The 27,850-nt window shown below is 37.7% G+C and overlaps 1 protein-coding gene across 5 annotated transcripts in view; it reads left to right on the top strand.

Annotated features, from left to right (window-relative positions):
* Positions 1-678: 678 nt before the first annotated feature.
* The window catches only part of LOC124157576 (multidrug resistance-associated protein 1), a 70,127-nt gene continuing 42,955 nt past the window's right edge, over positions 679-27,850 (top strand). For 4 of the 5 annotated variants that reach the window (XM_046532418.1, XM_046532417.1, XM_046532415.1 and 1 more), the window contains exons 1-13: positions 679-804; positions 877-992; positions 1,185-1,361; positions 1,691-1,813; positions 1,899-2,036; positions 3,014-3,139; positions 3,226-3,419; positions 6,452-6,643; positions 7,322-7,496; positions 12,516-12,684; positions 13,845-13,996; positions 15,193-15,330; positions 18,045-18,191. In XM_046532418.1, the coding sequence (XP_046388374.1) occupies positions 915-992; positions 1,185-1,361; positions 1,691-1,813; positions 1,899-2,036; positions 3,014-3,139; positions 3,226-3,419; positions 6,452-6,643; positions 7,322-7,496; positions 12,516-12,684; positions 13,845-13,996; positions 15,193-15,330; positions 18,045-18,191 (1,809 nt within the window). In that variant the 5' untranslated portion in view covers positions 679-804; positions 877-914. Of the gene's footprint in view, positions 805-876; positions 993-1,184; positions 1,362-1,690; positions 1,814-1,898; positions 2,037-3,013; positions 3,140-3,225; positions 3,420-6,451; positions 6,644-7,321; positions 7,497-12,515; positions 12,685-13,844; positions 13,997-15,192; positions 15,331-17,834; positions 17,982-18,044; positions 18,192-27,850 lie in introns of all 5 variants that reach the window. The other variant, XM_046532419.1, reaches the window with a different exon arrangement.

The following is a 27,850-nucleotide window of genomic DNA, read 5'->3' as shown; positions in this document are numbered from 1 at the left end:
AGTAGCAGATATTCGTTATTTTATGATGTCGCGGCAGGCTACTTGCCGCAGGTTTCATCTCTTTTATTCCCCAAGCGTACGCTTCGGTATCGTCCTTGAGTTATTTCCCAACGTTTTATATAAGCAGCAGAGATCTCAGGTCCATTCATCGTCATCACATCTTCTAATTTCATGAAAATTAAGAGATTAATGGTTATTGTAGCAAATCATCATATTCTATGCTTTATCTTATTTAATTTTTTACTTATTTACAGTTTCGCATTTACATTTTATTTTTCATTCGTTATGCTCGGGTGACTTATGCCAGTGGAAAGTCTAGTAGTATGTTGATCAGTGTTTATTTCGAATTTCTGAAGTCCGGAAAAAAACCTTTTTCTGCATGTAATACCACAGCGTATCCTATTTAATAATATATTTATATGTGAAATATTTTGTGTGACTGATGATAAGGTTGAGATTCTGTGAGCTTAAGTTGTAGTAAGTAGTTAGTTAGCCTATAATAATGGTAAAAAATACATTTTAAATTCATATTTCAACGTTAGACTTAATGGCAATGAAAAAGATAGAAAGTCAATTCGCACGTAGAAGCGTGTCAACCGCGCGCCAACCTCTTCTGCTGGCTGGGCGCGCTGGGGCTGGGGCGCAGTCTCGTGATATGACTAACGTAATGCGATATGCAATCCGGGCAGTTCATCGAGTTCAGCCGTGGAGGAACGACACAGGGAGCGTGGCCTATGGAGGTTGAGGTTTTGCGGCAACGACTAGTACTTACTTCATAAACAGTGAATGGATCTGAAGTTTAAAGTATGTTTCGGTGAAGTGCATGACCATAGTTTGTGATTGATAGTGGAAAGTATACATCATTTCATTTTCCAGCTAATTTTCGAAGTGGCGGCCCAATCAAGTACCTGAAAATGGAAAACTTAACACTCAGCAGCAATGCCTCTGACGAAAGTGGAGTTTTGGATGAATTTTGTGGAGATAAGTTTTGGGTGTGTATTATTCATGGATAGTTCAGCACCTTAATGTTTGATTTACTTACCGTTCGAAAGTAACCGGTGATTTTGGACAGTACTAACTGTTAAAAATTAACATAATATCCCTTGGGTTTTACCGTTCCTAGCATTGTAGTCTCCCTTAATATGTGGGATGAACCAATTTAACAATATCTTCGTCTTTTGCAGGACTTAAACGTTACGTGGAATACCGATTATCCCGATTTTACTTCGTGCTTTAAGAAAACCGTCCTGGTCTGGATTCCATGCTTGTTTTTATGGGTATTTTCACCCCTGGAATTCTATTATGTAATCATCAGTAAAAACAGAAATATACCATGGACTATACTGAACATCACAAAATTTGTGAGTATATCGTGATAGTGCTGTGTTTTTATCGCATATAACAATGTAAATAAGTCTTGATTTGAAATTCCCTTAATTTGAAGCTATATTGTTTGTACTTGGTCAAGTGGTTTTGATTAAGGGTTATAGTTGTACAGTATATTAATAACCGTTAGTTTTAAATATTTTTAAAATTACAGATCTATAGTGGAAAACTGTATTTATTCTTATGCAGTGTACATTTGTTGAGTTGTGGTTGTTTTGAGTGATTAATTCGTCCTCGGCGAAAATCTGTCTCATATCGACTACGTCCCTTGAGGTTCAATGTTGGCGTTTTATTTTTTTTGCAGTTCATCACAGCTGTTCTAATAATTGTAGCGATAGTAGATTTAGCCCATTTCATAAATGTGAGCAGTTCAGATGATGTATATCCAGCTGACTACTTGGCTCCAGTTCTCAGAATGCTGTCATTTGTGAGTGACTTCGTTGTTTTTACTTTCTTTTGGAGGAAGCAATAATTTATGATCTCTCACGTTACTTTTTCATCCTCTTATCTAGGCTTATACTGCTGTATTATTGCTGTTGAATATGAGGAAGGGCTTACGCTCATCTGGGTTGCTCTTCATATTCTGGTTTCTCTTCTGTATTTGTGAAGCAGTGCAGTACAGATATCACATCATATATGCCACTGAAAATGTAAGTTTGATTTTGTTCATTTACTCGCCTAACTGTAATTGATGTCTTCGGTGTGAGCTTTTTTCTGATTTCTTATTGTGCGTGAATATTAAGGAAGGAATTTCCTAATGGTATTATATTGCGGTTATTTTCAACTATTTTGACTTTGTCATATTCCTGGGCTATATTATTAAGAAATTCCATATTTGGATTTGGAATCGAGTAGAGAGCAAATTTATAAATGACGAATTAAGCAGTTCCAGCCATAATGAGGAGTTAAGAAATTACTAATGGAGTAAAAGAATTTTACCAATATATTTCTCCAACTACTGACTTAAGATGCCTGTTAAAGTTATATTTTATTCCTCTAAATCCAAAGCTGCTTAAAAGCATTGCAATACCTCAGCTATTTAAAAGAGCAAGATTATGACATTGAATTTAAGTTAGCCTAGACAATTTTAGAATTGGGTGGATGCTGACTTACAAAAATACTACAATGACCCTGGAAAATTGTAAATACTGGTAAATTGGACAGACCAAATACCCTGTTGTTTTGTTGGAATAGGGAAACCTTGCGACAAACATCCAACCAGAAATGATTTCATAGCAGGGACTGTTGGGACCTACCTCATAGTGGGCAAAGGTTGAGGACACTATTGCTCTAACACGTTGCAAAAAAACCATGACATTCGTATGCTCTATTTAAGGGCAGCTCTTGGGAAAATCTACTCTAACTTTGTCAATGAAGAGGGAAAGGAGACTAATTGTAAGCTATGCATTTGGTAATATGTGAATGGTGTTTTTACTCTATTTGAATCACTATAATTATTTGTGGAGAATCATTCTTCTACCATTGTGTTAACTATTTAAAACTTCCGTCATATTTTTCTGTATGTAGAAATTTTTTGCCATTCCCTAATGTAAGGGATGTGATATGCTCTTTATGTTGTTTAATAATTATGTGAGGCTGGAAATAATGTGAATTAACCTTCTTTCAGGCTGACCATGGGACTTCGTTTTCATTTGTTTTATTCATGATATATTATCCCCTGTTGGTAGTAATGCTATTTCTGAACTGCTTTTCTGATGCGGCTCCGCAGTTTCTCTATTACCCTCCAGAGAAGGTTTGTACTTGAGAATTGGTGAATTTTATTTTGTCGATTTTTTCGTAAAATTGTGTGTGTGATTTTTTTTTTCTCTTTATTATTAGAATCCATGTCCTGAGAAAGGAGCTTCATTTTTGTCCCGAATCACCTTCTCCTGGTATGATACACTTTCTTGGAAAGGGTTCCGCAAACCTCTTGTAACCGATGATCTTTGGAGCATGAATGCGGAAGACATGTCCAAGGAGGTTGTGCCGCATTTCCTCAAATTTTGGGAAAAAAGCGTGAAGAAAAGTGCCCAGTAAGTATATTGTAATTTTTAAAAAGTTATGCTTTGTAAGTTTTTTTGCTTCATCGGTAACTGAAGCAAAATTAATTTTCGTGGATCTGTTTATATGGCCTTTGTAGAGACGCAGTATTGGTCTTGGGTGTTGTGTGAAATAATTTAGCCTTAAATGATAAAATGAAGTTGGCTATCACCATTTATAATATTTTTTACAAGTGCAGCTGCAGGTACATATGGATATTAGGATATTTAAGAGTTTTTTTTTGTGCTCATTGAATTGGCAACCCAGCCACCTTGAGTCTGGTGCAGGCCTGGGCATGTGCGTTTCACTTTCCTGAGCTTTTTGGTAACTCATATGTACCATTCAGCTTGATAGTGATTGCAGACAGGGAGTGATATGAGGGCTTTTTAGCCTAATGTTTGCATTGTTGTTTTGTGAACCTAGAAATGTCACCAACCACAACTGTGAATTTTGTCTCGAGAAATGGTGCTGAAGTTGGATACATCATCAGCTGACTCTAGACTTGGAATAAGGATACTCCAGTTTGAGTTGATGGAACGTCTCCCTCTTGAGGTGTTAAGGAAAATAACAGGAAACAGGCGGTCATCATTACAAACCAGAGTGTACTCTCATAGCATTGTGTAGTGATTCCAAAGAAACACCGATCAGTTGGTACCTTCATTTTGATTGTGTGGAATTGTGATGATGGTCTACCAGTTTAATATGGAATATGATGCAAGTGTCACAATCTTAGTGAACAGTGTTTATGCATTCATGATCCTGAAGTATAGTGTAAAGTGCCTCCATGGTATTTAATGTCATGCTAGTTCAGAGACAACATTCTCCACTAGTAGGCATCAGTTCACAAATATCATTGCTCAAATTTTTTTGTTCTTCCCAGATTTTGTGGTATGCAACTTATTATTCAAAGGACTTCTAAATGCCTCCAGTTGTTTTCCTTTATTTCTCAAGCAGTGAAATTCCATTATTTGAGAGCATCTATTTCCTGTCCCATAAGATTAGGTGATTAAAGAATTCAGCCAATCAAATTGGATGACTGTTAAGATTGAATTTTGAGCCACCAGTGACTTTCTGTGGGGGAAAAACATGTTAAATGTGATCAATTGAAGCTGTAAAAATCTTTGGAAGAAGGATAGTTGGTGTATGGACCAAAAAATGATTGAGGTATCTGTTATGCGGTCAGTGAAAACTATCTCATTACATGATCTGAATCATCTTTTTAAGAAACAGTTAAGTTATTCCACCTGATGGTATTTCAGACATAACCGTGGTTATTTCTTGTTTTAGTTTTCATGATAAATAAGCAAATACAGATAAATAGGTGTGAATCATGTACACTAAAAAATCCTCAGGTTATGGTACATTCCTTCTTTTATTCTTAATAAAGGTAAGCTTGTGTTTCATAATACTTAATCTAAAAGCTTTCCTTAATGTTGTTTCAAACATCAGTGGATCTTCTTTGAGGAAGAATACATGTATATATCAGCTCAAAGGGACCTCTAGCAATCTGTGTTCATCCTATACATTTGCTGAACGAAATAGAAGTACCTTCACCAGTTGTGATCTGGAGGACTGCTCTGTTAATGAAGTTAAGGTTGGTGCTGAGCAAAACAAACTATTAAGTTCTCTTTACTTCGGGGCAGAAGTGCTGAGTAGGATTGCAATGTAGCTGATGCATCATGAATTGGCAGTTGAGGTTATGCTTAAATCTGTAATGGAGCGAAGATTTTTATGTAAATAAGAAAGAGGCTAAATGAAGTTGATGAAGAAAGATAGGTAGTGCATTGAAGGGAAGTGATAAGTACGTGAAATAGAGAGTTGGAGCCTCCAGGAATGAATGTTCTTAGTGTTGTGTGCTAGCTTCTGTGTGTACTGGCAATTATGCCTTCACTGTGCTGGACTAAGTCTTGTTTATGGGGAAATGAATAATGTGATTAGTAACCTTTTGTCAGGCGCAATATTAGAATTAATAAGTTCAGGTGCAATGAGCCTGACAGGTACAGGTGCGAAAAACATTATTAACTCTTAGCGTGGCTCAGTGGTACACCTTTAAAGTTTAAAGCATCATTATTAATGTAAACAAACTCTAAAATGATGTCTTAAATGCTATGCATGGACCCCTTTACATGCCATCATACGGCTCCAGACTGATCCAGCAAGGTGCGGTTTAACGTAATCTTTAGTCTATTAAGTATTATAATATGTAATGTATTTTAGTATCTGAATTCTATAACACCATTGTTTTTTATTTTGCTATCTTATTTATCTAATAATCCTTTTCTTTTGCTTAATTATACTGAATAATCTGCTGGCACTGGCAGTGGCCACTGATCTGACGGCATAAATGCGAAAAGTGAAAGGCTGCATAGTGTGTGTCAAAACAAAAAGCTAACATAAGCGCCAAGGGTCTATTCGTCATAGTGGCACAAAGAAATGAAAAACAACTTGCACTGTGCCTGTCAGATCCATTGTGCCCGACGGAAATTTAATGATAACAAGTCATATTCATCTTTCACCTAGAGAAGTAGTGTACAGTTCACGATTCATACCCATCATACATCAGGAAAGTTTTTTCTGGTGATACTAATTGATAATCAATGATCCACCTACTTAATTCTTTATATGCCAACAGGCCTGTGTGTTAGCCGTAGCATCATGAGTGGAGAATGCTCTGGGGGCGAATATATGAATCGGGCATTAAGATGTTTTCACCACCTAATTGTTTTCTTTACGCTCTGTAAAATAAAACTGTATAAATTTGGCCTTATCACTGCTGTTAGTACATATTTGCAGGTTTTTTATAGTACTCACGCACGTACATTTTTTACTAGTAAGTTAAGAGTGCAATCATACAAATTTGTCGACCATTCATGGAACTGTGCTTGCATTTATATTTGCTGGGTAGAATGGGCTGACTCTAAAAGGTGTAAATACGTGCTAACTCATGTATCTTAAGCGTTATTTTTGTATTATCCTTTTATGATTTTTCAGTCTCTAATCTATTTCATATTTTTTTTACTTGCAGAACCAAAGAATCTAAAGCTTCATTCAAGAAAACTTCAGGCAGAGTTGATTTTGAGTCACCAAAGCTTAAGAAAAAGCAGCAGACCTCCATTCTACCTGCAATATTCAAGGCTTTTGGACCTACATTCTTTTTTGGTTCATGCCTTAAAGTAATTAATGATTTGTTAACCTTTGTCAACCCACTACTTTTGAGGTAAATATATGAGCTTTTGTCTGCAGTTAAATGTTCTCTTCTTTTTATGATGTGTGTGTTCTAATTAATCAGGTAACTTTTTGCCATGTCTTTATCAGTCGTAAAGTTTAGGCACTTGGTTTAAATGTGAATGTTGCCACAGTAAAGCCTTAAATATCTTTGATCTTATCGGCCATTTGTAAGGTTATCAGCCATATTCAGTTCTTAGTGAGTTAAACTGTTTTTACCATTGAATTGTGCTGGAACATATTTTTCAGAAGTGTGAAGGCTGAGATAAATTGCTAAAGCTATCAGAAAACTAGGCTATAGAAAGCTTATTATTCAATATATTGTAATAAATATGTAGTTAACTGTATTTATAAGTAGAACTATAACCTTCTGTAATGAGTATTCTGTCATTGACAGATATCCTGACTCTCTTCCGGTCAAAATTGTTTCCTTTAATCAATTATATTTTGAGACATCTTCCTGGCATCTTTTGTTCAAAATTATGGCAAACTGTTATCCCAAATTAACGGAATGATTGAGAAGGAAACTTGTCATTAGAAATTTTCTTTTAATTTTCCTCTTCTGAAACTGATGGCCATTTTCCTTTTCTCTTGTGTTGGTGGAAATAATTGATCCTTCGTTGAAATGTTCATTTTAATGAACTAATATTGATCTTATCTTTAATTTCAGTGCTTTAATAGGATTTGTCCAGAGTAAGGAATGGATGTGGAAGGGGTACTTATATGCTGGCCTCATGTTTCTCACGTCTGTGAGCCAAACAATCATTCTTGCCCAGTATTTTCATAGAATGTTCCTTGTGGGCCTGCGTATTAGGACGGCTTTGATTGCTTCAATATACAGAAAGGTCAGTTTCACCTTGGCATAATTTATCCATAGTTTTGATCCCTAATGGAAGTCTCCAAAGTGTACCTGAATACTCCTAACCTACATTCGTTTTGTGCCATTTGATCTGGCAAGCTTTGTTTCGGAAGTAGAAAGGATAACTTGAACTTATCATTTGGAATAAAATGTAGCTTTCTATCTTTGTAACTGTATATAGTAGTAAAAAGTAGAGATGTGCGAATAGTATCCGCGAATACCTCGAATACTAGAAAGTATTCGATGTTCTAGGTCTCGAATAATTATGCTAAAGGTACGCTCTCGAAAACTTCAAATACTTTGAATTTTGCGCTGTACACTGTCGTTTTTAGTTGACTCGGAAAATAAGAGAATAATAGAATCATGTTTCACCCTTCCCTCTTTCTTCCCCACTGGCCTTTTTCTGCCTACCTGCTTCGAAGTTCCCCATTTCTGGAGGTCAACTGCTAGTTGAGTACCGTTGGATAGTTACATTAGCATATTTCTCAGGATCCGCTATCCTCCTCCATTGAGCACTAACCCCCCTTTGAGGCTTTCCTCTTCTCTGAAATAAAAAAAAGGTCCCAGCTCGCGCACGGATCATATTACGAAGACCTTAGCTTCGAAAAAAAATCAAGCTACACGAGAACAATAGAAACGTGTTTTGCGCCCCCGCTTTTCTCACCCACTGACCTTTTTCAGCCTACCTGCTTCAAAGTTCCCATTTTTTGGAGGTCAAGTGCTGCATGAGTCATCTACTAGCCCAAAAGGTGTCTAACAATGACTTTCGGCAATTGGTATTACACCTTTATTGGATTGAAATATTAGTAATGTGCGCGTTATTTTAAACAGAATAAGACCAAACACTATGTATTTCTGACTTCATTTAAGCATTTTACGCTAGAAAATAAATGTCGGATAGATGAAGAAGTACGACGGAGACTTAGCATTCTGGCGAGACTTGATATGAGCAGAAGAGCTTTTCGGAAGTTGATGCGGTATTTTTTTCCGAAAACACATATTAAGTTACAATTTATGAGTTGTGCTATGAATCTCTATTGTTACAGTCACAGACGAAGGGATATTTTCTCAGGATATTTCGTTTCTCCCTGCTAGCAATTCGAATTCATCTTCTTATCTCGTGAGAACATCCAAAGATGGACTGAAAATAACTGAAGAAAATCCGGTGGAGAATCACGTGTATTTTGCAAAACGCCTCAGATTGTCCGCTAGCACTTGACAGCAGGAGTGGGGGTTAAGCGAGCTACCTGTTGAAAATAAGAAGTTGGATGAAGCCGAGTATCAGATGGGTGTGCCGCTGAAATGGCGTTCGGTAGATAAGAATGTATACATCAGACAGAAATCCATCGTAGCAGTGTAAATGCTGAGACGGTGTGCAATCATTTTTCGTGAGGTGATGTGTCCCCTTAGAATATTTGAAAGAGATGTTAGTTGAATCAACTATATGCCCAATTGTTTCCATAAAATTAAAATATTCCATTAATCAGCTAAATTTCTGTTTGAATCCTTTAAAGGAAATCAAAATTACTCCCCAAAATCTTGTGTTTCCTGCTGCATAGGCAACAGAGTCAAACATTCCCGCATTTATCGTTTAGTATCCGAGGTATTCGAATATTCGAGCAATGATTTAATATTCGAATTCGATATTCGAGTTCGAGAAATCTGCTATTCGACCCATCTCTAGTATAAAGTAATGTTTTGTTATGAGAATTTCATTTATTTTTTAGATGGTATTAGATATTATCAATACACAGGGCACATACTAGCCAGGGAAATAAAAATTGGGACTGAAAGTCTGGGAAATTAAATCATTGTCTGGGAAAAACGGGAGGGGACCAGCAGAAAGAGAAAAATCATGATGAATAATGAGTCAGAATGAGAAAAATCACTGAGCATTGTTGCATTAGAGCGGTGAGATGGGTATTTTGTCGCCATCCAGGCTGGACAGCACAGATTAACCTTAGTGCTACTTCATCACTTGCCTTTATTTCTCCTAATACTTTTTTCCTCTGGCTTAGTAAGATTTAATCCGTGAGCATAATATAGTACAGGGGAAAGCCACAAAATTTGTCAAAAACGGATGGGAAAATAAGTCTTTGCTGCAGCTGGACACTTACGGCCGTATTCATAGATTTCCGCTAAAACACGATAGTAGGGCGACTAACTTAGTCAGCTACTAAGACCTTTTAGTCGCCTACTAAGATATGGTATTCATGGATTCTATTAAGTGAACTACTAAGAGCTACTAACTTAGTATGCTACTAGCCAGCTCGGCAGCCGATACTCGGTAGCGATTTGGGTTCAACCCGCTAGGCTACGCTTGGCAACACTGCATCTGACTCCTCCGCGGCACGGAAAATTCGTAAAACTATCAAACAAAAGAAATTGATTCAGCAAAATGCATTGAAATTTTTACTTCATAATGGATAATTCGATGTGATATCGCATCGCAGACATATTTTTTGATTGCTGTACACAAAAATTATTGCAATACCATTGGGAAAGGGTAGATTTATGAGTAATACCGAAGCATTTGTACGTTTGAGATGCAGTTATTGTTGTACAAACTGCCGCGTCATTCATCATATACATTGCATATTGTTTGCACTTCCAATATTTGTTTCCATTAGTGTATGCGTGATTAGTATGGAAAAACATAACTAGCAAAGTCAGTATTATACACATTTGTATTCGGAAAGCAGAGATACACCTCAATGTCGGAGTAGAAACGAAAAATTTTGCAATGCAGAAATGAATCGTTAAGAAAATAACGTTAAGATAATTGTGTGAATGATACACATTAATTACGTTACAAACACCTACGTGCGAGCAATTAGTAACATATACGCGGCAGGTTTAGAAATATTACTCAATTAGTAACATATGTTTGCAACTCCTAAAATGTTAGTCAAGGAAACAACAATCTGCTTCGCTACATTTAAATATTTCAAATATTGACAGCGTGCGGAAATATACGGCATATAGTTTACTAGAGGTGGTTAATGTAAAAAACAAAGCATAATAAACGTAACTTGTTTTACTTATTTATTGCTGATCATATCACAAATAGCACTACAACGCACACAAAATTTCACTTCACATTTCACGAGCTGTCTTTATGACACTTATAATCCGTACATTCCAAATCAACTGGTTCAATGAAAAGCTTGACTCACACTTAATTCAAAACACTATTATGTAACTCTATTAAAGCATGATAAACAGTTTTCCAATCAATCTGCACACACCAAAAGAATTTGCACTCGTTGACGTTCGTAAGAATTCTTCACATCTCACTTCCCACTCATCACTAATGATTTAGAATCAGTTGATGTTATTTCACATTACCATTACTTAAACAATGAAATAAATAGGCTGAAACAAATTTTTAAACCAGAAATTGTAACATCAACAAACTTCCAATCTCACTCTCCTCTATCACTCGTACCATAACCAAAACAAAAACAAAAAGCGCAACGAAATACGCGAAATGTACACACTGGCGAAAGCTCACGATGAAGTGACTAGAATAAGTAATAAAATCAAACACAACTTATAAGTGTACAAACGAATGAAAATTTATAAGCATTTGCTGTATCCCTAAAGAACAACTGCTTCAAATATGGAACATACCCCTCTCTAGATACCCCTAGCTAGTAGATACCTTTGATCGAAATGATTAAACCAGTATGGAAGAAATAAATTATTTTGTCGTAGCTCATACACTCACAAATCACTTCACTTGTCGCTTCACTCTTTACTTCATCGTCTATATGCAATCAATTCACTTAGGGGTGCATTGAATGTACAAATTGTGTTCACTTACACTAGAGGCACAAATTCACTGCAAGTCGTAGCTTCCTCGCAGCTACAAAAAACTTTCAATTCCTGTCAACAACTACGCTACATACGTTGCCTGCCTTAATTGAAGAATGGATTCTCGTATTCCATTTTGACACGAATGCGTAAAAACTCTATAACAGTATACAAATAAAACCGGAGTTCGATCATCCACAACGGTCCGCCATATTTAGTAGCTTCCTTAGACAAGGCCTGAGGGCGACTAAGAACCGGCTACTACGATAGTAGCATACTAAGCTAAGTAGCCCTTACTAACGATCTATGAATACCATTTTGCTAGTATGCTACTACTTAGAACGCTACTTAGGCGTTAGTAGCTTACTAAGGATACTATGAATACGGCCGTTAGAGATTACTTGCTCAACTTAAATTGCTAGGGATAGCGGATATCTTTTTGAGCAATGCAGAGAACCCCACTATATTTCTTGGTCCCACATAAATGATAACTTAAGAAACACAGTTTGTCTAATGGATAGGTGTAGGAATTTGTTCATACCCTGGACAATAAAGGACTTACTTAGGAAAGGAAGGAATGAATACCTGGTGGGACTCACTATCAGTGGCCAATACATCTCCAATATGGACCTTCTTTTCTTCTATTCCTCTTTTACTATTTTTTACCTTTTTTAATTTTTTTATATTTATTATTATTTTTATATTATTATTTTTTATAATTTTACTATTTTCTACTGTTTCTCTTCCTTCTTTAGAAAGGGCTATTTTCTTTGACCTAACACCCCCTCCACACACCTTGCAGGGCAGTATGTAGGTGTACACTTTGCTGCAGTTTTCCTATATTTAAATATGACTGCTTTACTATTGATTTTTTCCAAAATTAAGTATAGCATGTTATTTTCGGGAAATAAATGTAAAGCTTAATTGTTTTACTTGTATTATTTTAAGATGTTGTTTTCCTTGCTCTGTTATTTGTTTTGACCCAGTGCTAACTTCATTACTCAAAGCTGTTGACAAGAATATTGAATAGTGGAAACTACTAATGCACCACAATGTCCACTTGAGTTGCAGGCACAAGTTTGCCTTTCTCTACCCATCTCTTTTTCCTTGCAATGATAGCTTATCGTGGTTTAAATTTCTGCTTGTGTTATGATTAATATTATTTTATCACAATGAAATTGTATTTCAGGCTCTTGTAATGTCCAATGCTGCCAGAAGAGAGTCAACAGTAGGAGAAATTGTGAATCTTATGTCTGTTGATGCCCAGCGTTTCATGGACTTGACAACTTACTTAAATATGATTTGGTCAGCTCCACTCCAGATTATTCTTGCTTTGTACTTTTTGTGGAACACACTTGGTAAGTACACTACACATTTGAAATTTGCATGATGTGCATGAAGTGCTAATATTAAGCATGTGCACTAAACATTGCTAGACTAATAAAATTTTTACTTAATAAGGTAGTTTCCTTCACCAAAGAAAATGATAGGCATTGATTGCGATTCGTCACCCAGCATTAATGTATTCATGATATACAAATTATTTGGTTTGAAAAATCCCATTTAAGACGAATGTTAATGGTCAATTTTAACCTCATTTGAAAAAGGCCAGATTGGTGCCCATGCGATGCCACTCCACGCGACGTCACAGAGGCCTAGATTCTATGTGAGTAGTCAGGAGTTTTACATCGTCTGAGATTACCAATGCATGCATGTGGCACAGAGCTCAGGGAAACATTTCTTAATAATCACATATCAAAATTGCCTATGGTCAGAAAGTTTCCTTTATTTGATAGGGTATGAATAATCCTTATTTAAACCAATCACTACCTGCTAGCAGCCTGCATCATATCAGTGCTCATAGCCTCGCACCAAGGTGGCCTCGGCAGCTGGAACCAGAATGACATCGCACAGGCTTTTCTTAGCATTCATACTTAGCCGTCGCGTTTTCGGTGCGCTTGAAAATTTTCCCTTTTCATTTAATCGTGAAAAATAGATATCGTCATTTAAAAATCTAAAAGCGTGAATTATGCACTCCAGGAGTAATAATCTTTCGATTTAGGCAATTTAAAAAAATAGAAAATACCCTTTTGGCACCAAATATGGATTGATATTTATAATTTTAGAATATAATAAATTTTGAGCAATTAAATCTTTCCTAGTTATTGAACACAAGGTAGAGCTGATTAATAGTGTGCCAAGAGTGCTCTGGATGCTGTGTTGGTAGGGGGGCACCAAAATAGAACCTTGAAACTCATTGAACATTCTGTTAGGAGGTGATCTAGTTTGCCACGGGGTGCCTAGTAACCATGGTACTCAACCACCATTTCATGTGCAATGTACTAGGAGACATCATGCTATAGATTTAAGCAATATTTAAGACATTGGCTGGTGATTTTGTGGTCTTTCTTGCTTATTTGTAATATTAGAGGTATTATTCTTTACTCAGTATTTTAAATTTAATATCAGTGGCTTAATTTTTTTAATTCTCTTATCTTCATATTGAATTTTATTACAGGCCCGTCTGTTCTGGCCGGTTTAGCTGTTATGATCATCCTTATTCCTGTCAATGGATTTATAGCTAGCCGCGTGAAATCACTTCAGATAAGGCAAATGAAGAACAAAGATCAGAGAGTAAAACTCATGAATGAAATTCTCAGTGGAATTAAGGTAACCATATTGATATTAATAATTTACTGCTCAGCTCTTCTAGATATAATAAGTATTAAATCACCAAGCTCATAAATGAAATTTTTGTACTAATATAATTGTAATATTTGAAGTGTGTGCCTTAAGTAATGTACTTGCTTCCATAGCTCTGCAAAAGAGTATTTTATTGACCCCTAAGGGAGATAAGCATCACAATTGATGTCTCATAAATTTACAGGCTCCTTCAGTTACCATTGGGATATGTTAGTTTGCATGCAGTGTGTATCTTTTTGCAGTGCCTGTTTTGTTTTCGTATGAATTCAGTATCAAGGTTCATGGTGGTAAACGAGGAAAAAAATGCCATTGTTCAATGGGAAAGCTTCCGTCTAAGGCATTGCTGGGAAGAGCTCTTCACAGGCTGAGCAATGTATATTCAATTTTGTTTCCTTCAATTATGAGAGTTTTATGCACTATAAATATGGTCAAATTTGTCGTTCTTATAATGAAACAAAAAAATTAAATTTAGTTTCTTAAAAGATTGCATCACGTGGGAAGAAAAGCACCCAGAGCGGCAATGTTCTTAAGTGGCAGTGTTTTCATCAAACCTTCACAATAATTTTTGGCAAAATATAGGATTATTTTGCCAGCCTCTGCATGGTCTTCATAGCAATAGCATCTACTCAAGATTGAAAATTCTGCTCAAGTGCTGTGGTTTGATGTTTTAAAGACGAAAAAAATGTGGCACATACTCTGAAGGCCATTCCAAAAGCTGACTGCCAGTATTGCTTCACAGTATGGAAGCTCTAGTTAAGTCAGTGTAATCAGTCTGTTATTGAGTCAATTCAGGATTATGTACTTCAAAGATTGCCATTAGCTGAACAACATAAAATAGTGCCATTATTGAGCTATGAATGGCAGTTAAATTCTTTTGAGATGCGCGTTGAAGTTATAAAGTATGCTGCTCAAAAAGAAAATATTTTTCTTCATCTAGTTTTCAATTTTTGGAATGTTTCCTTGACACATTTCTGATCTGGCTTAAGTTAATGTATATCTTTAATAATTTCCTTGCATTGAATGAATGTAATTCATTAGTTTTAGTGTGTTCATTACTATTGCATTATGTACCACATACATCGATGGAAATTTCAGACAAATTTAATAATCATTTTACAAATTGAATTGAACTGTCTTCTAACTACTGATTACTCTTTTTCCAGGTCCTCAAGTTGTATGCGTGGGAGCCATCGTTTGAGCAGCAGGTTCTTAATATACGAAACAGGGAAATTCACACTTTGAAGCAGGCTGCTTATTTGAATGCTGGGACTGCTTTCATTTGGTCATGTGCCCCATTCTTGGTATGTAGTGGAAAATTTCATGAGTTAATGACTCAACGTATTCTCTTATCTGTCCTTCGTGGTCATGCAGATAATGTTTCATTCTGTCCTTAAAAAATCAGAGTCGAAGTTCTTTTTCATGTTTTCCGTTCATAATAATTTCTCATTCCCAGGCTGCGCATAATATAGAGGGCAAACACACTCCAGACTAAGCTGTAGGCATGTGATTTTCTCTCATTTGGTTATAAGGGTCAGTTCCTTTCCCTGGGGCACTGGGCATTTGAAGGATTTTTGTTTTGGGGTTTCGGAAGGCTTCACCGAGGGTTTGAACCTCAGACATATAAAACAACAGCCATGTGCTTACCCTCTGCTCTGCTATGCTCTCCCTGTAACTTTCCATCCCCTGCAAATTGTGATTGGCCGGCACTGTACTCTCAGAGGTGTGTCAGGTTACCGAATATAAGAAGTTATTCGAACTTCATGGTCATGAAGTTTGTCCTTAAATGCTCACAATTGACCATACATATGGAGTTCTATGCACGATTTGAAGTTTGAACAAAAAGGCATTAAAACATTTGGCACTCTTGTAAATTCACATCCTACAGTTTCGTTGAGGTGAGGTGTTGGTACAGTTAAAATGGAGCTTTGCTGATGAAAGGTAGGCTTGAGCGAGATAGATAGTGAGGAAGTTCTTTTTCATGCATTTTTTTATTATATTTTATACCATACAATTTTAAATAATAAGGATTACTTTGTTTTTAAGATGTTCCAACATTTTTAAAATGATTAGTAAATTCCACAGTCAAGCTATAGACAACAGAATGCAGAAACATTAAAAATTACTCCAATTTTTAAAAATTAAAATATAAATTTTGTATGGATTTTTTTTCGATAACTGAGTTAGGCTTTTTTTTGGGTGTTTAAAGTTTTAAAGTATGGCCCTGGGTCTACCACCTGCTACTCAAGCTCCTAATCTGCTTATCACCTGCCAAATATATACTGAGCTGTGTTGGAATTGACTCTTCTAGAATTCTAAACATTTAAAGTCCTTTAGTGTTTGAACTAATGTATTGGGATTGTATATGGCTATATAATCCTATGTGTGGGATGTAATATCATCCACGTACAATGAAATTTACATTTGCTAAGTTTCAGTGGATTCCATGACCTGGGAAGGTGGTCTTGGTTTGTTTGATATGCAAGTTAGGACTCTTCCAATAATAAATTAATGAGCGATAGGAAATATTATTTATAGAATCAATCCCAAGCTATTCAACGACACATCTGGCCACCTGAAGTTCCCCTTGTCAGTGCTGTTGGTACCTAAAGACTTTACGTGTTTGTAATGCCATTCTTCGAAAGAGATTTGCTTGGGTTTGAAGACATTGGTGTGAGTGGTCAGTGGGGCTGGGTCAATTCTTATGTCATGAAACCATAATCTAAATTTTGTTAAAACTTTAAATGCTAAAATCTAAGCATAATTATTCATCTAGTTAACATGAAAACCTTTATATTGAAAAAGCTGTAATATTATTAATGAACTTTACTTGGACATCACCCTGGTCCCAGGTCTTGCTGGTTGTCTATTTGAATCTTGTTTTAGGGAATACAATGTGGTCGGTTTGAGTTCCAAAATCACTAAGTAAAAATATTCTCATTTGCAAGCCAAATCTCTCCATAATTTGCATATTAAATAGAAGAGTGTAGTCAAAATGGTCATAAATCTAACTGCAGTGTATTCAGCAGCAACTAGCAGTAGAGCTTTCTCTGCAAAACTGCATTAATAACTCAAGGAAAGAGTTCTGCTGAAGGTTGATAGTAATAAGGGTGACTCATAACCTCAAACTATATTGCTTTGTACTTCTGTTGGTTAACATTATGTGTTTCTTTAACATCCTCCCTCTCCATGAGTGATGCTGAGATTGGTTCATCTGGTTCTTTTTATCTATTTTAGCCTAAGTCATGAAAAAAGTTGGTGGGTTGGTTTGAAACTCAACAAGCTATGATGGGTGGGAACAGTGGCACAGCAAGGGGGGGGGGGGTTTGGGGGTTAAACCCCCTCCCTCCCCAGAGCTCAGAGAAATTATCCAAGTTTAACAGAGTTTAATCCATTTTACTCAATTGGATTGGTATTACTTACAGAATAGTGTAAAGACTAATAACATATCCCTCCAAAAGCCGTAAAAGTCACCATTTTGAACCATTTGTCTTGAAATATTCATGGGGTGGCCCGCAGCTCCTGCTTACCCTGGCAGATATTCCATACCCTCCAGACCTCACAGTATTAGTTGTGCCTAAAACCCCCCTAGCCTTAATTCCTAGCTGTGCCCCTGGGTGGGGTCATTCTCTTTTCGAATTGTATTGTATTAGATAAGTACAAATTTGGATCATGTTTTTTTTACCAGTTGGTTCCTTCACCTGGGTTATTGTAAGTCTATTTTAGAGTTTGATGTATTTGTGCTGTATTACTATCTTTGCACCTCATAATTTGCTATCCTTTTAATTGCTTTGCCTTATACTTATAGGTATCTGTTGTGACTTTTGCCACTTTCGTTCTATCAGATCCAAACAATGTGCTGGATGCCCAAAAGGCATTCGTCTCACTCACTCTGTTCAATAATATCCGCATGCCTCTTAACATCCTTCCACAGCTAATGGTTATGATTGTTCAGGTAAGTTCATGCATAATTGAATTGGTTTAATCATATGAAGTCTCTTTTTTTACCACTGTCTAGGTGTCCCTTGTGACTTTTGCCACTTATGTGTTGGTCAGTGAAGAAAATGTGTTGGATTCTAGGAAAGCATTTGTGTCCCTCTCTCTGTTCAATATCTTACGTTTCCCACTGTCTATGCTACCAATGATGATATCAAGTTTGGTTCAGGTAAGTGATTTTCACAATATAAGATCAGTATGCCTGCAGTGACCCACGGCTTGCATGCAGCACTGTAGAATCCAGCATAGCACATGTAGCATCCTCCAGCCGCCATTCATCTTTGGTGCCACTTCTTGTTACTCTTCTCCTGTAAATACTAATTCTTTTTTTCCATTTCCATTCTTTCTTCAGCCTGTTTTCATTCGTAATGTTTACTTTGATATACAGTAAAACCTCCGTACAACGAATTTGAGGGGACCGGGAAAATCATGACTTCGCTGTAGAGGGTTTCGTTGTATAGGGGTAACGAGCGGGTTGCGTCTTCTCAGGGGCACAAAGTGTTCCGTGTGCTTTACGATGCAAGTCGAGTAAATTTATCAATCTTGCTTCATTCGCCATTAAAACCTTCCCTAGAGTGATGATAAACAATTTTTATTTTTTACCTTCTAATACCGTGGCTATCACCGTGTGATTTTCAATCTGCGTATTTCTTATTGAAATTACTATTTTCATCATCCATTCTGCTCTACGTCTCATCGCTTACTTTAACTATAAGGAGCGCCAAAATTAATATTCAAAGGATCACGTCTTAAAGAGTGATCCATAATTTTCCTGAGTATCTAGTCGGCATTATTCTTTGAGTGCAATAATTGAAGTCGATTGCAAATGGCAGTTTTGTGCAGCAAATTTGCCTGAAAGACCAATATTGCCCAAAGACTTACGAGATAAAGTGCATTGTTGGCATCCTATTGAAATTCCGGTAAATATCTATGTCCGTGACCGGTGTGTACTAATATCTATAAACGACGATGGAAGTTAGGTGGGGCGTGTTATTTACCACGAGTAAAATCGTGGAAGTTGGCAATCGAAGTAACAATGGCAATCTCAGATGATAATGCATTCAGTATGACCGATACTCCTCTCAGGTATGACTTAATAGAAGCTGGACACGATCGGTATTATGCTGGTACACCCATTCCTCGGTGCCAAAACGCAGTACTATCCTCGAGTAAGCCACGTAATATTTGAATCCACGCTTTGTCGTCTTTCATCCAGTGTTTAGGAGAGACTAAAAATCTCCATACGGTTTCAACTTTAGCCCGAGAACCAAGTCCGAGACTTATACGGTAAAAAGGTAGGGAAAAGGAGGGGGTCGTCGCGACAAAGGAGCCCGCCGACGCCCTCGGGAGAGGTTAGAATTGGAAGGTAAGGAAGGAAATCCCGGAACCGTCATCAGTAGGCTGCCCCGCGCTACGCTCAGCGAAACCAAGCTTACGCAATTACTTTACCCACTGATAGACAAAAAACGACAAAAAAGTATTCCCCGAGTATAAGGACAGTTGGAATCGCTGGAAATTCATCCAGTTCACCTCTTCATACTTATTGTTAGTCAATTTTAAGCGAGGTTTGTGGTTTTTCAGTCCTTTACCGAACGTATCTCTCGTACGTGCCATTTGTAGGCCAAAACTATTAAACTGGAATAATTAGTCACTAAAGCACTATCTAACCAATTCAATACGACTTACGTTAGCAATCAGTTACGTTACGTTAGCAGAGAATAAAAACACGTGAAAGAACCTGATCCCACTCCTTTTCGCGTCTTTTATGACACTTGGAAGGACTTCTGCCCAAACCAGGCGAAGATCGATAATCTGAAAACTCTAGTTGCACTGGTAATATTTCATGCTAACAATTTGGAGTGGAGATGTTTCCAGTTGGACACAGCAATAAGTCTAACCCCACGCACGTACTGAAATGAGGAGGAAAGGAGTGGATTTAAAACTAACCACTTCCAAACATTTCATACCAAAATGTCTATTATTCAATAACATTTCCCCTCCGAAAGGAAGAAGAACTACGCACTTAGTCGACTATTTCTCTACAATGCTGCAGTTATCTCCCCTCCCCTTCCACGTTTCTTCGGGGAGCCCTCCCTCGCCCATTCCTCTCCTCAGTGATTCCCCTTCCCCTAACCGAAATCTCATGCGTCTCCGACAGTGCGTGACCCTGTGGTCTGCCGCTCTTCAAGTAACCCAACTTATTTGACACACACCCAGAAGGAGGACAAAATTCATGTATTAGTAATCTGCCTTTCGATTTATCTCTCCTTCACTTACCTCCTCACAAATATAAATACAGCATCGTCTACTGTCCTCGCTGTATATACAGTCAGCTCTCTTGAGACTTACCTCAGCCGAAACATTCCATATTCTTTGCAAATGAGTACATTTCAGGAAGTTTAAACAAATTTCGAAAAAATGGGTTTAAATAATATTTTTAATAAATAAGAGACGGTATATGTTTTTAAGTTTTTTAATCCAAAATTATTCTATTTAAAATAGTTTTGCAAAGTTATCTGTCTCATCCTTTTTCTCATTTCTTTACTGGCTGCTTGCTCAACCTGCCGCAGAATTTTCAAATTTTCTATTCCATATTCTGAAGTAATAAAAACTCGCTCAAAAACATCTACTGCGTCCACCACTTCCTTCCAACTGGGGCGCACTACGCAATTGCTGGACTCTTCTCTCTCTTCATCGCTCACATCCTGCGTCTCTGTGATTATTTCAGGGTCCTCATTCTTGCCAAAAACAGCGAGATCATCATCAATGTTTGCAAAGTCTTCGAAAGATACCCCTTCAATGTTTAACAATTGTGCGACTTCGCCCCATTCCTCCCTCTCCTCCGGCTGTGGGTCGTCTTGGACGTCCATCTCTCCGGGAAAGCCTGCCCTCCTGAAGCAATTCGTGATTGCGCTCTTCTCTACTCCATCCCATGCAACACAGAGACGCTGAATGGCTTGCAGGATGTTCCACTTCAGTGACTTGATGTCTTCCGTGTTTCCTATTCTAGGTAGAAGATATTCAACCAGCTGCCTTCTATATTCCCTCTTCACGAGGGAAATAATCCCCTGATCGAGTGGTTGCACTTTGCTCATGCAATTAGGGGGAAAATGTACGACTTTCACGTTTCTCAGCTTCATATCTGATGTTTTGTGAGCGGTGCAGCCGTCAAGGAAAAGAAGAATTTTTCTATTTTTACCCCCCATGACTGCGTCAAGTGATGCGAGCCACTCTCTAAATAAAATTGCCGTCATCCACGCACTTTTGTTATTCCCATAATGGCATGGCAATTTTTTAACATGCTTGAAGCACCTCGGACTAGCAAACTTACCAATCACGAAAGGCTTCAACTTTTCTGACCCGTCACTATTAGTGCAGAAAAGAACGGTCAATCTTTCTTTACTTCGTTTGCCCCCATGGCAAATTTCTCCCTTGGTAGCCAACGTGGAGTCCGGAAGGAGATTATAGAAGAAGCCAGACTCATCGGCGTTAAAAATGTCTTTGGGATCATACCCAGCCACCAAGGAAGGCAAATTTTTCTTCCACTCCTCCACCACGGCCACGTCGACTGCTGCTTCCTCCCCACATACCCTGAGAGTCGTCAAATTCCACCGACGCTTAAATCTTGAGAGCCATCCATTAGAGGCGTGGAAATCATCTATCCCTAATTTTAGGGCTATTGTTTTCGCCCGGTCCTGTAGGATGGACCCAGATAACGGGATATTGGCACATCTCACTTCCGTAAACCACTCAAATACTTTACTGTCTAATTCGTCATTTTTGCATGACCGAGACCTCTTCCTTTCCGGACCAAATTTCTCAAAACCATTTCCCATCTTGTGCCTGTTGGCAATAATTGTGGAAAGTGTGGATGCCGGAATGTTAAATCTCTCTGCAATTGCCGTTTTTTTCTCTCCAGTGTCGACCGATTCCAAAATTTGCAACTTCGTTTCAATGGAATGTATAAGGAATAAATATAATAATAAGGAAGGAATAAAAATAACAGAAAAATACTCAATTTATAGAAAAATTAAGAAAGAATAATCTCAAAATATTTTCCAGTTCGTACCGTAGAAGCAAGTCCTGTTGTCACAATCAACTCGTGCAGCCGTTTCCACTGGTAATGACTAAAGCAGACTAGGACAGACTATTCCTATATTTTCTCAGCTCCTAATAATCAGTAAAGCGAACAGGGAATGAGTTCCAGTCTTCAATTGTCCTCGCACACAGGAAAGATATTCGAGTCTGAAGAGTCGCATCTTTGTTACTACTGAATCCATTGCGATGAAGATAAAATAAGTTGAAGACTAGCCACATTTTTTATATCATCAGTGATTCCTCGATAAATAAAAAATATTTGGTTTTGAGCAAAACGTAAATAATGTCAAGTAACGTTAAAGATAAATTCTTTTACGTTACTTGACATTGCTGAGCGATGCCATCAGGTATGTACCATGCATGAAAATTTGGTTGGTGGGAGTTAGTGACTGGTCAAGTGGGGAACGGGTGCGCTGGAGGGACGTGGCGGGTTGGAAGGGGGGACGGGAAGAGGAAAGGTATGATGTGATAGGCAAGGCACCTCAGGCCATTCGTCATACCATGTCACTAGGAGAAAGGGTAGGGTGAAGGTACGGAAGAGGTTTATTGCCACAGGTGATGGGAATAGGATAAAGCGGTAGAACGTAATAATTAGCCGTGAAAGTGGAGCTGCAGTTTTTGAGTACCAATATTTTGTTATCAAAAACGTAGTTAAAATGCTATATCTTGAAGGATCACTGATAATTTTATTCAAAATTGTGAAATAAATTGCCTTTCATTATTATACAATTGCAACAGATGATTTACTTTACGAGATGCAATACTTCAAAACATCAGTGATTTTAAACGGCAAAATAATTTCATGACGTAATAGAAAAATTGGTAGAGAATCATCAAATAAAATGCTTTCAGTCTTACCTGTCTTCCGCAACGTATTCGCCCAATCCGTGTCACAAGTATTAAATTTCTTGGCGATCGGCGTGGAATCCAAAACAGCTTCGAAATTCTTCCAGTTGGACCAGATCCCCGTCGAATTATGGGCGTTCCATAAACACAATGAAGATGGTATCCTCACGCAATCGAGCAAATATATGTACGATCTCGAGCAAACGCACCACTTGCAGGTTAACAGACTACATCTATCAAGGAAAAGACGGTTATATGTATATTTGGTGGAGGGGATTCTCCAGATATTCTTCTGGGATGGGGACGGAGTAGACAAAAATTTGCGCTCATTGGTTGAACACCAACCAATGAAGTTTTGAATACTTCGCCATAGTAAACATACATTGTCAACTCCGACGGTTCCCACCATAAGAAAAAGTAGGTACAAATAAAGCCAATGCTTCGCTCCCCGTTAGCTGAGAAGGGTGATAGAGGAGTGGATGAGTAATCAGTAGTTATCTTAGTTGACTATGGCCTTCACCGAGCAAGATCACATTACGTAGAAATCTTCTCAGGTTACCTTTCTGTACTGGGTTACAGCTGGCCGGCTACCACTGTTACGCCCCCGCCCCTCTCGGTCTATTAGTCATCCGACCCGCTCTCATCCTCCAGCTAACTGGGGGGGAGGGGGAGAAAAAGGCAACTCCCCTCCTAACTTCGCTCGCAACAACTCCGAAGAGACATTTGATACGTACTTTCGGAACAGGGGTCGCAAAGTGAGTTGATACGAGACAAGCAGATGGTGGCGAGCCAGTCCTACATAGTATGACTTATGGGGGCCGTGTTACACTCTCACGCGTTTAGAAAATATGCATGTGAATCCGAGGGCCCGTTTGAGCTTGCGCCTTTTCCGATGTTGCCGTCGATACTATCTTCATTGCCTTAGCAGACACGTCAACGGCACCCTCCGCTGCAGTTCTACTTCCTGCTTATTACGTAAATATCTAAGGAAAAATTATAAAATGTAAAATACTGCGTTTATTCTCAATAATTCGTTCTAGAGGGGCACTTTTCCTGTTTTGGGCCCAAGAGTGGACTTCGTTGTACGGAGTTTTCGTAATTAGAGAGGTTCGTTACGCGAGGTTTTTTTGCGTGCATTAACCATTGGAAGGAACCGGGACCGGGCCATTGACTTCGAAATAGAGGGGTTTTCTTAAAATTTCGTTGTATAGGGGTTCGTTGTATAGAGGTTTCACTGTATCACCTTTCGTGATTAGTTTTTCCTGCTACACTAACTGTATATTATTCACCAAAGGAATTAATTTGCATGTATGTATATAGCATGCTAAATATTGTTGGAGCAAAATTAAAAATTTGAGTTAGTTTGGAATATAGGTTAAAAAAATTCTTTATTAATTTTATTTTTATCCAGTTAACTCTTTATTTTTTGGATCCAGTGATGCATTTTTCGAATTATATCCATGCTCATGTCTCCCTCCTCAGTAGTTTATCATCCTATTCTCTGAATACATATCGCTGCATCTTCTGTTTTCCTTGTTTACTGATGGTTTTTTTACTATCTGTACCTCATCGTACACTTTGCCAAAGTTAATTAAGAGTAAATTCAAATTGAAAAATAGGTATGCATCTATTGGTATAGAGCGTTCCACATTTAGTTGACAGTATGGGCTCTTATGGAGAATCGTTTCCCATGTTAATCTCCATAAGGCCAGGAGCGCGGTGTTGTCAACAACAGCACGAAAATTAAAGTTGCGTTATACACTGATTAAAAATTTTATTCTAATGTAGAAAAAGGTGCTGCATTCATTGGCCCCAATAGTTTTTCGACAAAAATTATAACAAAAGCTATAAAAAACATTTCCGTAAATTTCCGTCAGAAACGTGTATTTTTTTACTTTATCTTCTTCTCGCAATTTCTGCCTGACCGTTGTCTGTATTGAATTGAATTTTTTTGCAAAATATTTTTCACACTATTTTTTGCTTAAAGGTCTTCACCAATTGTACAAATATTGAGTTTTAATGTTGTTATGCCGACGTAACACACTTTAGGACAAGAAAATTTTGATTTTTGCAAGGTAAAAAGTAGTCGCTTACTAACTTACGTTTCTTACGTCGTAGGTCCCTATATGCTGCGTACCAAATGTGGAGAACACTACAAGGTTATTTTTGGTGAAAAAATCATTAACTTACATCAATTCTGAAGCGAGTTACAAGGTTTTTATCTTAAGAAAAAATATGACGGTGCCGCTGGGCGGGCTTCTTGCTTTTTCTTGCGCGCAGAGGGAAAATTCTCGGGCGGAAAAGGAGTTTTTTGTCAATGCATACTATGAAATGTGTTTATGTATTCGTTTGATATCCTAAACAGAGAATACCTACTCATACGTCGTAACAGCAGTGTTTTTATCTGAATACATTCATACACGAAAGTAAGCAAGCGGCTTGGAATTAAGACTCTTTCGCCTTGGGTGTTTAGGTCCCATCGGGGAAACCAAGAAAAAGAATATCTCATAATCTGTACCAAATACTACCCCATCCAGTGCAAGCATTTACAAAAGGGGGCTTGGGTTTTTTCTGAGTTCCTTTCATAGGGTACCATAAAACCTGCCCCAAAAGCGACCCAGGCCGAAGGGGCCGAGGGAAGAATTTACGAAGGCGTTCAGTTTGTCATTGCATTTTTTTGGAGTGAACAAGTGAGTGTTGTGTGGTGTATTGACCTTGAGAATTGTGAAGTGTGTTTTACACTTATCTTTGCTGTAACACGCCCAATCAATATGTCCGATACAAAGAAGAGGAGAAAAGTTGAGAAGCTCATAAGCCGCGAAAGACGATTGGTGCTCAAAGTCTTCTCGTACATAAGGAAATCTCTCAGCATTAGTGAGGCCTGTCGAGAAGCTTCGAAGGCTACTGGGTGCTAGGAGTTCACTATTTACAGAGTGAGAAAGGAAAGCTCCCGTGGTCCATTGGTAACTCCTTCAAAAACTAAAGAAATTAGACAGCCTTACAAAAATTCGAGGGCAGTGATTTCCGACGGTTTGGTGAGATCGGGAATTAGAAGGAAGGTACATGAATCCTTCGTGAAAATTATTCCTCCGACTTTAAAATCCATCTGAAACCCGGTGAATATGGATAGTATTCTCCCAGATTACAAAAGGACAACACTATATCGTCTTCTTTTGGACATGGGCTTCGTGTAAGAATGCAGAGGGAAAAGATTCATCCTTAACGAAAGGGATGATATTATTAGTTGGTGGCACAATTAAATACCTAAGGTAGCTAAAAAAATATCGTCGCGAACACAGGACGAGTGTATTTACAGGCGAAAGTTGGATTAATTTTGGACAAATAGTGAACATTAGTTTGCGAAACAAACAATTAGAAAATCCGCGTCAAGCTTTCCTTGCTGGACTAAATACTGGGCTTGGCCCCCACTTCCCGAGGAGGACGATTTGCAATTATACACGCAGGAACGGAAAATGGGTTCATAAAAGGAGCATCGCATGTGTTTCTGTACAAAAAGAACTCAATGAATGAGCATGAAGAAGTGGGTGGCGAGTGTTACGAGAGATGGTTTGAGCACTCACTTCTTGCAAACTTACCCGAAGGATCAATTATAGTGGTACATAATGCCTCTTATTACTCAAGGAAATTGGAATCCTTGCCTACTACAAGGTGAAGGAAAGAGAACATTAAGAAAATTAGCTTTGAAGGTGTCAGCTTGAAAAGAGATCTTTAATTTACAATAAACCAAGTACGGGAAAATTTTGAAAAATTAAAGATTGATGATGTCTTATACAACGCCGCCTTTCATGTAATACTAGCTAGAGCCAAAAATATTGCATAATATGGAAGGAATAGAAATTTTGTCTCATTCAGGAGCGGCTATAATATTTATTATCCTTCAATTTATTGTTATTTTTTACATTACAGATTATTCATTATTCAGTTTGTGCATTGAATAAGTACGTACATGAAATAACAAAAGACTTTTCCTTTTATACTGCAGCAAATGTATTGTAATATACGCTAAAAAATTCCTTAATTTACGCAATCTTTCGTGCGATCCCTAACTCCTTTTTGAACTTAACAGTTTTGGCGCCATATTGTGTATGGTTGCATACACTATTAGGATGCCTGCCGGCGGAGCGGAAGCTTGGCAACACTGTTATCCATAAGGCCCGTACTGTCAACTAAATGTGGAACGCTCTATAGTGATTCATGAGTTTTAAATTTTTTGTTTCCAATTCCAATGAATTTTATATTTCTGTTTGATTTTGCTTTTCTTTATCTATATCATTTTACAATTTTCATTAAATTTGCGTAGGAGTGTGTATATGTTGTAATATAGAGTAAGTATGTATATACACCCATGTCTCGTATAGCGCAAGGGATGCGTTCCTCGGGGTCTTTGCGCTATACGAATTTGCGTTATACGAGAGCGTTTTATCATTGGGAAGATAGGGATGCGTTCCTGGTAGGATAGGTCTTGGGTATTGAATTTCCTCTAAAACATCTATATTCCCATAAAAAGCCTTAGAAAACATTATTTATATAAATTTTTATAGTTTAAAACATCTTTAAAGATAGTATGCACGCATTCAAAGACTTTTATTCACGTTAAAAAAAATTCTTACGTGCTTTTGAAATTCCCTTATGTCGTGCGGGTGGGCTAACATCTGCTATCTCAGGGGATCGTAATGCGTTGCCGGCAGTTGACGATTTTTCAAACTAGTCTAAAAACAACTATTGTGTCACCCAGGCCCTTTTGTCGCTCATCGAAATGACAGGAAAATGCTACTTCGAGTGCCATTTCATAGCTAGCGGAGTTTATGAATGATAAATCATTTTAATTTGAAGTCCTCCGAGTCATTAGCAGCTACGTGAAAC

The sequence above is a fragment of the Ischnura elegans genome, chromosome 4, assembly GCF_921293095.1.
Source record: "Ischnura elegans chromosome 4, ioIscEleg1.1, whole genome shotgun sequence".
NCBI classification, from domain to species: domain Eukaryota; kingdom Metazoa; phylum Arthropoda; class Insecta; order Odonata; family Coenagrionidae; genus Ischnura; species Ischnura elegans.
The sequence above is the reverse complement of the archived record's forward strand: the minus strand, read 5'-3'. Positions and strand labels throughout refer to the sequence as shown.